At 48.4% G+C, this 12576-nt stretch overlaps 1 protein-coding gene across 1 annotated transcript in view; it reads left to right on the forward strand.

Annotated features, from left to right (window-relative positions):
• Positions 1–2626: 2626 nt before the first annotated feature.
• hs3st4 (heparan sulfate (glucosamine) 3-O-sulfotransferase 4) overlaps positions 2627–12576 on the forward strand; it is a 72038-nt gene continuing 62088 nt past the window's right edge. The window contains exon 1 of the mRNA XM_086055424.1: positions 2627–3843. Coding sequence (XP_085911550.1) covers positions 3296–3843 — 548 coding nt within the window. The 5' untranslated portion in view covers positions 2627–3295. The remainder of the gene's footprint in view (positions 3844–12576) is intronic.

Raw genomic sequence — 12576 nt, forward strand, 5'->3', positions numbered from 1 at the left:
GATAAATGTTGGACGCGGTTCTATTTGAATAAATACAACAGGTCTTGAAATAACCCGTTTTAACAGTATACACATTTTAGGAGAATACACACACCGATGATCACTGTTACAGTCGGTTTGCCTTGGGGGGGGGTTGAGTGGCGTAGTGATGCCGCAGATGGAGCTGCATTTTCAGGACTTGAACAGGACAGTCCAAATGGATTATTAGGACTTGGTCCAGGGTCCTGGTGGACTGACTGAAAACAGCCCAAAGCTACAGAGACCAAAGTGGGGACCGGTTTCTCATTCCAAGTGCAATATTGATAATTTATCGCCTTATAAGATGCACTCTTGAGTTTTATGTTAATGCCCAGTGTGTGACTCACAATAAAAGAGGCTCACGCGGGTCTACTTGTGAATGTCGACAGCATAAACAAGGAGATGTTGCATGCTTGGAGCTTTTGCACCTTGGGCAAGTTTAAGCAGAAGTTGCAATGACAAAATCCATCCAATGACATCTAATGTATGAGCTGTATCAAAACGACATTGCGGCGGGCTACGACAATACCTTAACAAAAATATTTATTGAAGCCGACGCCATTCGTGCTTGGTTCTCACAATTCGGAGGAGTTAGTGTGTGTCTTTTTCTGGGCCGTTACCATGAGGGGGCGGAGCTAGGTGTGGCTACACTTTGCAGTTTTGAATCTAACAAGGTGAGTGCAAACCGCCTTGCACACGGGAGCCCCCGGCGACGAGAATACAAACATCTCTTCGGATTTTCATTTGTGGACGCGGCACTTCACCGCCGACAACTGTCGGCAATCAAGGGACAGTCGGCCACTTATCAGACACAATCGTGCTGTTCGCCAAGTGCCTCCGAAACTATGCGTGGGCTTTTCATTTAAAAGTGGCTGACTTTCTGGACATGTGTGCAAGTTATTAGCGTGTCGTCGTGGGGCTATGTAATGAGTGACTTCATAAAAATACACAGAACAGTACCACCAATCGTCATTTGCAAAAGTACGCACTCACCTACTCACGCCTATCTGCATATTTTTGTGATTTCTTTCTGGCACCCAAGCACCCTGCTCCTCGTTAGCGTGGTAGCTAGCGTTGGTGACCATCTGATAGCTGGCTGGCTTGACAGCAAGCAGGAGAGTGAGTGATGGAAGATTCCAGCAGAGGTTTGACAGGTTGGCGTCGGAGAAAGCAGGGTGCAGAGAAAGGTCCACATTGCTATTGGCAGTCTGGTGATTGGAAAGTAGTCATTTTTGTTTCTATTTTACAGGTTGCGAAAGACATACCTGGCAGCATCCTCACACACTTTTTTTTTTTTTTTTTTTTTTTTTTTTTTAAAAAGCACTAGTCAACCCAAACATTTTTTCAAGAATATGTGCCCAGCAGGCCCACTAGTTGAAACACGGCATTCTGATTAATAGTGCGTTGGTTCAGCAGCAAAATCCAAACGTTTTTAGCCATCTCAGGGGGCGGCCATTTTGCCATTTCTGTCGACTGAATATGACATCACAACTACCCAGGGCTCAGGGAATGACCAATCACAGCTCAGTTTTAGAAAACAGGAGAGCTGTCAGCTCAACTGAGCAGTTGTGATGTCATATTCAGTCGACAGAAATGACAAAATGGCCGCCTCCTGAGATGGCTAAAAACAGGTGGATTTTGCTGCTTAACTCATAATCCACAAATGCAATATTGATCAGAAAGCGCAGTTTCAACTAGTGGGCTTGCATAGAACATAGTCTTGAAAAAATATGTTTGGGTTGATTTCTGCTTTAAGCAACAAAATCCACCCGTTTTTAGCCATCTCAGGGGGCGGCCATTTTGTCACTTCTATTCCTCCTCCTTTAAGTACGTTTATTTATGAACTGATGATGATGACTGCGTTGCTTTCTTTTCGACCTTAATTATGTACAGCGCTTACGGCTGCGCTTGAAACAAAGTTGAGTTGCCGTGAGAAACAGACAGGCCGGGTCACTTGCCTTCCAGTCAAGCCATTTTTGAATGCTCATTTTAAAGTCCCATTCGTTGTTATTCTTCACGCAATAAACAGCCCCTAAATCAGGGCTCACCGACTCCGGTCCTCGAGGGCACCTGTCCTGCAGGTTTTCCATCTTTCCCTGCTGTAACACACCTGCTAAAATGATCAGGATCGTTATCAGGCTTCTCAAGAGCTTGCTGGTGAGCCGCTCATTTCAATCAGGTGTGTTGCAGCAGGGAGGGATGGAAAACCTGCAGGACAGGTGCCCTCGAGGACGGGAGTTGGTGACCCCTGCTCTAAACGGTGTGCATGCAGAACTGTTGCTCCTCCCCCTCATCATGCATGCGCGTCGGCTGCTCTCAGCACGTTCGAGTGCTTCGATGGGACACACCAGCAGGGTGCAGGCACGAGCTTTTGTGCACAATAATGTGAAGGAGCTTAAAAAAAAAAAATAAGAATAAGCTCTGGTCTTTTATTGAGGGGCTTAATGAAATTGACGTCATGGGAACAACACGGGGGTACTCGGGCTGTGATCGCCCCCCCCCCCCCCCAACTAAAACTGAAGGCGTGTGTTAACACGCGTGTGAGTGAGGAGCGAGCGAGCGAGCGAGTGAGTGAGTGAGCGAGCGAGCTCACGCCGCGGACGTCCACAGATGCCTTGGCGGCGGCAAAGAGTGGATGTGTTTCGCACCTCCTCCTTTGACTTTCTTGTTTGTTTTTTTTTTCGCCCCCAACATCCCCCCTCAACCCCCCCCCCCCCCCCGTCCCCCGAAATGGCAAAAATCCTACTGTCGCTGTTGGAGGAAGGATTATTACTAGGATGAGATTATTGGGCGGATCAGCTGTTCGGTGGTGGACGGGTGCGATGCGCACTTGAGCAGCATCACTTCTTCACTCTTTCTCTCTCTCTGTCTTTCTTTCTTTCTTTCTTTGCGTGCGCGCGTCCACGCTCTCATTTTGGAAGGACGCCAGCCCCAGCGGAACCTCGCAAGTTGGCGCCGATAAATTCTGACATTGTCTGTCAAGCGTCAGCTAATCGATCCTCAAAAGACAGAGGAGGAGGAAGAAAAAAAAAAGAGGGGGGGCACTCGGAATTTTAACGATTCCCCCCTCTGGCTCCCCCCTTATAAATATGCAATTTGGCGCGTTTGGCTCGGCTCGGTCCAGCTTCACGCCTCTCTTCCTTTTTTTAAACAACGGGAGCTGCAGCGGGGACTGATTCTTGCTGATTTCCTCTTTTTTTTTTTTTTTTTTGTCCATGCAAGACCTGCAGTGGAAACATGTCTGGCCACTTCCCTGAGAGGACCCCCGCTGTCAGAGATGGCATTCTGGTCCGGCACTGTCGCCTCTAAAGTGCCCCGGAAGATCTTGTTCATGTTCACCCTCTCCCTGTCCGTCACCTACTTGTTCTACAGCTTGATGAGCTGCTACAACTCGCTACAGTTCCCGCTGCAGGACAACTTCGCCTACCAGGCTCGGGCGGCCGGCACCGAGGAAACCACGCTGGTGAGGGACCAACTTTACTCCGCCTCGCCGGGTTTCGCCGAGGCACAGTTTGCCCGCGGGAGCGCGGTGGTCTCCATCGTGGACCGGGAGGGGGGCGGCGAGGATGCCTGGAGCGGGACGCAGCGGGCGTCCGCCACCGAGTCCACCCGCCTCCTCCGGGCGGCAACGGAGGGCGACCTGCAGGTCAACTGCACCTCGGATTACGGCGAGAAGAAGCTGCCGCAAGCCATCATCATCGGGGTGAAGAAAGGGGGCACCCGAGCCCTGCTGGAGGCGCTCAGGGTGCACCCGGATGTCCGGGCCGTCGGGAACGAGCCGCACTTCTTCGACAGGAACTACGAGAAGGGTCTGGACTGGTACAGGTGAGTCGTGGCTCGGACTCTTGAGGCTACGATGGCTTGCCACTTGAGGGATTCCCCAAATGGTTCCCCGTGATGTACATTCGGGTAGAAATGCTCAAAACCTTGAAGTCAAAGTAGGGGGTCCATTTGTTTTCGGCTGCACCTTGAGGGCGGGGGGTGGGGGGGAGGGGCAAAGTCTGGCACCCAGAACAATCAAGGGACACATGGCTTTTTTTTTTTTTTCCACTTGGGGCATACTTGTATCAGCTTGGTATGGTGGTACAAAGCGTTTCCTTTGAGTCAGGTAATGGGTACTAAGGGGGTACTAAGTGTAGATTGTAGGGGTGCAATGTTTTGTCACTAGGCTTGTACCCTGACAAGGTTTTCCACTTCAAGAACGCACCTCTTGGGCAAAGTGACCTCGGAGCCCAATAATAGTCGCAAGTGTCCCTTACATTTGTTACATTTCGGGGTGCAATCTCGTGGTGCCTGTAAAGCTTTTTTGACTTGAGGGACATACTGAACCATTACACCTTTCATACTCGTGATTTTTTTTTTTTCTCACTTTGGCAATGTCCTTGGCTGGACAAAGTAACCTTGGAGTTGAGTAGTTAGTTTGTGTCGGCTGTATGTTGAGGGGTGTGCTACCGCCAACAATTTCAGATCCGACGTTTGACTTTTACAACTCGGGAGAAAACTTGTACCTGCTTGCAATGCTAAGGCCTTCCGGTGTACTTTGAAAAGTTGCCTTTTGACACTTGGGGGGGGGATAGAAATAGACCGTCCGACCTGCCGGGGCTCAGATTCTCATACTCTATGTTAGAGTGCGCCGTTTTGGGGACATAAATGTGGCGGTCACATTTCAAGCAATCGAGGAATCCCTGCTAAACAGTAAGAGGAAGCCAACGCGGGTTCTTTTGCTCCGACGCGGTCAAGAAAGTGCCGTTATGACAGCGGAGCTTTTGTAAGGAATCGTCGGCGTCTCCTTTGAAATAAAAGCAGACACCCACCTGGGTGCGCGCACACACACACACACACACGCACGCATGCATTTGCACGACGTTTGGAAAAAGGTTAGGCAGCTTAAAATGGGAAAACGGGACAAATGTGAAATGAAACCACCAAGTTCATTTTCTGTTTTCCGCCTACGTCTGAATCGGTGTCTGCGCTCCACCGCAACGTCGGGTCATGGCAATGTACAGTAGTGGAGTTTGCTCGCGGGTCTGCTGCATGCACCACATGCGCCGATCGACAAAGTGCAATTCAAGGTATGGTTTTGCCCTAAGTGTCATTCATTTGAAGTCTGGACGTGAAGGCCCCGCAAAAAAAAAACAAAAAAAAACGTCCAACTTTTGCTTTTTGAGAAGCAGAGTGGCAAGACCGAGTGGCCGTTTGCTCCGCGGCGACACCATAGCTCCGCCCCCAGTCGTCAAGCTATCAAAAGCTGTGCTCCAGATTTGCATGAGGCAGATCTGTCAGCTCAAAACGGAGTGATTTGAAACAGAGCGTAAGAGGATAGAGTGCGCTGTAATTCTCCATCCTTTGTGTATTTTCACAAGAGACTGTCACTTGGAAAGTGCTTCTCAATTTACGGGGGGAAAAAAAAAAAAAAAAAAAAAAAAAAAAAGCTCAATAACAATCTTTTTGACAAAGTCCTCCACGTGACGTTGAAATGATTCAACCCGGTGAGCATTTGACATCCCGGCCGGCATTTCCTAAAGTTGGGCCGATGCTTTTCTGACTCGAGTGTGTTTGTGTGTCTGAGTTACGTGCGTGCGTGTTTACGCCGCCTTTCATCAGCCGCCGCCGCCGCCGCCTGCAGCTTTATTAGCCAGAAAAGAAGCCTGTACATCATCGGCGTGTTTGCGAGTGAAGGGGGGGGGGAGAAAAAAATCAATTTGAAGGTTCACCCGTGGTCAGTCGGTCACGGCTGGCTTGGACGCCGCTCACTCTTTAATGATGATGTCCGACCGTGGGAATGTCGAGAATGGCTCGTTTCGATGCGTTTCTTGTTGTTTACTGGATTGCTGCCGCCGAAGCCCGAGCATCTGTTTGCCCTTCCTGCGCTGCGCATTTGGCCTCTGTTAAAGCAGCGTCTTCCATCGGGCGCATCAAGTGAGGCTCATGACGCCCCGAACATGACACGCTTACATAAATACACGTGACTTGTAGGGCCCATCAAAGAAACAAATCATCTTTCGGGGCCTCCATTTAAGCACGAATCTGTCTCGGTTGCGCACAGGGGCGTAGCCAGATTTTTTTTTCTTTTCTTTTCTTTCCCAGTGGGGTGGCCAGGGTGACACAACATCTCATTGAGGGGCGGGCCATAAGCGACCGCACGCGTGGCTTTGCATGCTCATAAGCGCCTCGGTAAAGGAGAAGTCATTGTTGATCATAGTATCCACAGTCGGGCTTTCATGAAATATAAAATGCACACATATTCAGAACCTTGCTCAAGGCACTCATAACGAGCGTAGGGTCAACCCAAAACATTTTTTTTCCCCCCCAGAATATGTTCTATGCAGGCCCACTAGTCTAAAAAAAAGGCATTCTGATAAATATTGCATTTGTGGATTATGAGGTAAGCAGCGAAATCCACCTGCTTTTAGCCAGCTCAGGGGGCGGCCATTTTGTCACTTCTGTCGACTGAAAATGACATCGCAGACCCTCAGGGCTCGGATAATGACCAATCACAGCCCAGCTTCAGAAGACAGGTGATCCGTAGATAGGCCATAGATTTATTTCACTGAAAAAAAAAAAAAACTGCTTTGCTTTCAATCGCGGTGCATTCGGGAAAGTGCGGATTTTTAAAAGCACCTCTTGCTCGAATGGCCAGTGCGAGCGCCGCAGCGGATGACATCATCAAAGCGAAGACTCTCGCCCGAGTCAGCGTCGAAGATGATTTATGCAGACCGCGTTACGGCTCGTTTGCGAAGTAGGCATTTTTTTTTTTTTTCAGGCAAAATCTAATGTGCGCTGAACCGACGCCGGATTACGATGGGTTACAGATGTTTGCAACCGATTGACATTGGCGCTCTTCAAAGCATTTGAGGCGCCGACACCTGCTCGGCATTTGGACGCCCGTGATGAGTAAAAGCGCGCGGGGTAGAACGGCGAGGCATCATGAGAGTGCTTATCGCACGGATTGCGTTCCTGGCTTAAGCCGCTTTCACGGTGCGACTTTAGCGACGACAAGTCTTGAACGCTTACATGCTGTTTGGATCCACGTTGACGCGTGTCGACATCTGACAGCGATAGTCAAACCCTCAACGCTTCCGCTCTGAAATTGGATGACTTTTTCTCAATACTGAAAAATGACATTCCTTTGAGCGCATTAAAATGAGGGCGGGAATCTTGGAACGAGACAGCACAGTGTTCGAGAGGAGATTTGAAAGGGCCCAGAGAACTGTCTGTGTCCCCACCACGCCGAGTGGGGAAGTTGAACGTGAAGGGATGCGGTAGGGTTTACTCTCGGTTTATTTTCCGAGTGGATTTAAAACAACCCTCGTTGGAAAACAGTGGTCCATTCATTAGGTTATTTTTGAGTGTTTTGGACGTCCTCAAACGGACCCATCTTGGCCATCGCTACCTTTTTTTTTTAATTTTAGCTCACAGGGATACTTCCTCCTGTGTGTTTTGGGATTAATTAGCAATGTAGCTCTATCTTTACTATGCACAGAGGACTCCCGGCCAACTGGCACTTGGAACGTTCTAAGAGCGCAGCCACCGTTGTGAGAATTACAACTCATCTGCTCTCCCGAGCATGACTCAACCTCACTTCACCTATCCGTGTTGCGGAATTCATATATTAAAAAAGACGCTACACTGTCCAATTTGCATGCGCCGCATACTGTATGCAGCAAAGTTCCATTTTGCATGCAAGCGACGCAGCGGCCCTTCATTTTCGTTTGCCGCCGATCCCCCCCCACCCGGATCACCTTCAACAGTCAGAAGAAGGGGGGCAAGAAGAATCCGTGCTTGTTCAGCACTCGACACCCCGGGCGCGATCCCCTGGCTGAAAACGACGCCATTTCCCCCGCGTCGGGTTAGAAACATTCGGCCGAGAGCCGCCCCGAAAATCACGCGTGTTCACGCCGTATAAGATGGACGGTTTCCCGGAACGGCGTCAAAGCGCACACGCCTTCTCGCCTTCGTCTTTTCAGCGGCGGAGGACACGCGGCGCGATCGTGGGATGAAAGTCGTCGAGGAAACATCCTGGCAGAAATTGCAGCGGGAGGTTTAACTGGAATATTTCAAACGGCAGTCGAGGGCTTCAGACAACAGCTCGGTTATAAGTTTTCACGAGCGCACGGCCGTAGCGTTGGCGGCGTCTTCAATATTTATACGGAAGATAAATCAGGCGAGCGTGAACCAGAACAAAAGTGCTAGCGAGGTTTGCGAGCTCTAATATCGCTGTGTTATTAAAATGACATTTTAACCCCCCTGTGCAATAAAAGCCGGCGGGGGAGGGGGGGGGGGGTGTTGGGGAGAGCCTATAAATCTCTCTTAGCCCAAGCCCCTCCTTCGGGGCTGCATGGCGGCGTTGAGAAATGACTCATCGATAGCTTCCTGCTCCGCGGCGATTAGTTCCAAAATGCATTGTTTTCATTCCGGCGCGCTACTTTTTTATTGTTCATATTACAGTGGAACCTTCAGACTTTCCGTCGGTTCCGTTTTACAGATGAGACTTCCCGAACCGAATTGACATTCCAATGAAGATTTTGCATTTTCTTGGCCGGGCTTGTCCTGGGTTTTGCTCTGAGGACTTCAGCTAACCTTCACGTCCCAAAAACATGTTAGCATGCTAGCGTGTTAGGTTCAGTGAAGACGCTCAAGTTGTACATGGGTGTCAACGCTTCTACTCGCCACAGTTACCTCGAAAAAGCCCGCTTGGTCACTTTACTGACGACTTGATCGGTTTAAAAAATAACGTGATATTACGAGTGACTTGATTCGTTACATTCAAGAGATGCCGACATGTTGATTTTGTTTATTTCAGATACCGGTAGTGTTTTTGAAGCTAGATAACACTTTGTCGACAGCACAGAGTGTGCAACGTAGCGTCATGTTTTTTCTTTAGCGGACACAAACTCAAAATATTGACTGCATTTCCAGTTATTTTTTCATGCGGTCGAAACGGGACGCGGCACGTACGTGCGCCTCTGTTTTTTTTTTCCCCACCTTTCTTTTGTGTTTTATAATGTACAGTTGTTTGCTGCGTGTCTTTATCTAAGAACGGGATCTCCTCTTGTATTTGATTATCTGTTAATCAGACATTTTCTTCCAATGCATCTGTGTGACAGAGAAATATGAAATATTTAAGAGTTGTCAAATACACGTTAGATTAGTTGGAACTGTGAAAATGGAAGTTTTACAGGAACGCGTTCTTGGCATCGCTGTTTGTGCTCCAGTTTGTGCCCGGTGATTGGCTGCTGACCAGTTCACAATGTACACAAAAGTAAACTGGGATTAGTTCCAGATTCCGACACGGGTCCCGAACGAGGACAAGGCCAATAGAAAACGGACCAATGGACTGCTGTCTCCTTGAACTTTCCCGAAAACGGCGGTCAAATTCCATGTCAGACCTTGGTTGCTTTTGTTGTCAGCTACTTCATTTTTTTTTTTTTTCTTCAAGCTTATCGTGATTTGACTTTCTCCTGAAGAATTTCCAAGAATAAAAGGAAGGCGTGTCGCGGAACAAGCGGCGCCATCGCCAAGGAGTTGCGCCGCCCCGCTGGCCCGATCACGGAACTTTTCCTCAGGAGTGCAGCGGAGCGCATTCAAGCGTGGGAAAGAGAGTCGGTCCGTCTTTTGCGGGATTCGGGAGACACGGCAGTCCCATTCATGGCAACGCCGTCGGTCGATTGTGCCGCTGCGGAACAGCGCGCGCTCGCCAGTGCGATCTGCCGTCGCCCGGCTTGACAGCGGGGGGATGGATCCGAAGTGCGTATCCCAGCAGAGGACGGTCTAAAGCCAGTGTTTATCCGGGGCTCAGCTCAACTTTTGCTGACCTCGGCGGCTTCCTCGGCGGCTACCCTGGTGACTCCTCATTCAGCGGGGTCGCAGATATCCCCCCCCCCCCCCCCCACCCCCCCCGAGTGGTCGCCCGCCGTCAATTCCAGCCGGACCGGCGTGCTCGCGGTTCCTTGCCGACATGGAGGGAATCTGTCGGCGCCTGATAAAACGGCGCCAGGGCTCGCCGGGACGCGCTGGCGGCCGTCGCGGAATTCCACTTTGAATTTAGCAGCGTGCCGCCAGACCTGACGGAAGACTGCCTTTCGGGCTCATCGTCTTCCTACTCGATTGTATTCTCCAAGCGTGGTGGCACCCCAATAAGGGCCACAGCAATTTGGGGGGGGGGGGTTTGATGTGTTGGCCTTTTCTAGCCATTTTTCACTTGGTAGAAAAATCGTAGCTCCCGACACAAGTTTCACTGACTGACATTAAATCGGGTGGTCATATATCACAACGGGACGCTCGAAATTTAACACAAAGTCAGCCATTTTGGTTTCAGTCGGCCATTTCTCACTCAGTCGCACTCCCTGGAAAGTTAGCAAAAAAAAAAAAAAACCAAATAGCTCCTGAGACCAGTTTCACAAATTGACAAGAAAGAGGACACCGCAAAAAAAGTCTCAAGCACCCGCGCCCAAAATTCAACGGCAAGTCAGCCATTTTGGTTTCAATCAGCTATTTCTCACTCAGTAGCGCAGCCTGCAAAGTTATAAATGACTAGCTCCCGCCACCAGTTTCATAAATCGAGACAAAAATGAGCGAATGTGTCTATCAGAATAGGACACACGGAAAAGTCTGAATCACCCATGCCCGAAATTGAACAAGAAGTCTGTCATTTTGGTTTGAAGCAGCCATTTTGGCTGAATTCCTGGGCAAACTCAGAAAAGAATCAGTCCGGCTGAGCCCGGACTGGCTGCGGCTATTCTAGACTTAGACAAAAAACCCCAAGCATGGCATCATTGTTTGATCATTTGGAATATTCACCATGAAACGGTGGCTCCAGGGCACGTTAATTGCTGCCTGCGCCTTTAATCGAGTGTTAATTTTCACCCACTGTCACATTAAGCAGAATAATGCTGCCTGTAGGAAAGACCATAGCAATTTCCCATAGCTGACGTCATGTTGGACTTCTTCACACAGCGGTCTAATTGAGAAGAAGCCAACAGCGCCCCTAGTGGTTAGTCTGGTTGTGTCCTCCATTTTGCCGCAAATCAATTCTACAGACAGACCCAAAAGAAGTTTTGACAATCAATTATTCCACCCGTCCCTTGTGCTAGTGCACCTCATGTCATTTTCCACAGTAAAACCTTTATGGAGGGCGTGTGTTTACAGAGTTGATGTGCGTGCGTGCGTGCGTGCGTGCGTGTGGAACAGACCGACAGTTCACAAGCGGAGTCCGCCAACAAGGACTGGCCGAGTTATTGCTGCATAAACTGATTTCATCTGCAAGATAAAAAGAGAGCCGTTTTCCCACTAGTTAGGCAGACACGGGTGCTTAGCAACCCTCCTCTTGCACAAATTACACGCATGAAGGAAACGCTTGGCCAAATGTGTGTTTTGAAGGGCATTTAATTGCCGCCTGGATTACGCTTCGTCTCTAAGTGCAGTGGTTGGCAAGCAACGTGGCGCTGTTCCCTCTGTCGTGTCTGTCTGCCTGTTGTTCCTGTACTCAGATCGTTTTCATCGATTTCAATTCATTCAAATAAGGAATCACGTACAGGCGCTCTTGCAGAAAACTTCTAATGACAGTTTTGAAGTTAGCTGGTTGATAAAAACTACAAGTACAGCTGCCAGCGGTCCAACGCAATCTGTTCCAGTGGCTGACCGGCCATTTATTCATATTTGTGTTCAATTGGAGCTGCAACTAACGATTATTTTCATAATCGAGTATTATGAGGATTATTTGGCCAATTAATCGATGAATCGGATCCAAAAAAAGTTTGAATTTCCATCCCTTTATTGAAAAATAAGACACTATTTCAAATTGGCAGTGGCAATAGGCATGGGTAGTAACAATATTTATTGTTGTCAAGCTGAAATTTTGAGGCTTTGGACAGGTTACAATTAAAAGGTATTCAAACGATGAATCGATCATAAAAAATCAATTCATTCGATAATCGGTCATCCATTAATCGTTACGACTATTTTCAATAGTTTCGGGGTCAAACGGGCATGTAAGGAGAGGCGGGCATGCCAGTCATTCGTCATTGTGCAATAAAAAAAAAGCCAAAGAAAAAGCAAAATAGGCATTTAAGAAAATATTTCAGAGATTTTCTGCTCACTCTTCACGCTTCATTTTGCTGTATTCAAAATTAAATATATGAATTCGCATTTATTTACTAATATTTCGATAATGGCGATAACTTCACGATTTTCATCGAGTTTCATCTTGACTGGGCTTTGGCTTTGACCCAGTAGAGCTTCAAATTTGCTGTGCGATGAATGGGTTTGATCTGATTGTGCTGCTGGAAGTAACAATAAAACTCTCGAGCCCCTTTTTTTTTTTGCATACTGCTGGGTATTTAAAAAAAGAGATGAAAAAAAAAAAGTGTACTTAATGGGTATCGCCAATTTCCTCTTTTGGCGGTGTTCCCAATTGATGCGCCATTCCGCTCTCACTCCGGCAGTCACGCTCGGTTGCTTTCAAGTCAATCTCCATTTGACTTTATTTATTTTTATCCCACTCTTCTATTAGCGGAGTAGCCGTGGGTTATGCTTTTCCATCGAGGCTCATATGTACTT

Source organism: Filicampus tigris, chromosome 16, assembly GCF_054856515.1.
Source record: "Filicampus tigris isolate MCC_2025a chromosome 16, RoL_Ftig_1.0, whole genome shotgun sequence".
Taxonomy (NCBI): domain Eukaryota; kingdom Metazoa; phylum Chordata; class Actinopteri; order Syngnathiformes; family Syngnathidae; genus Filicampus; species Filicampus tigris.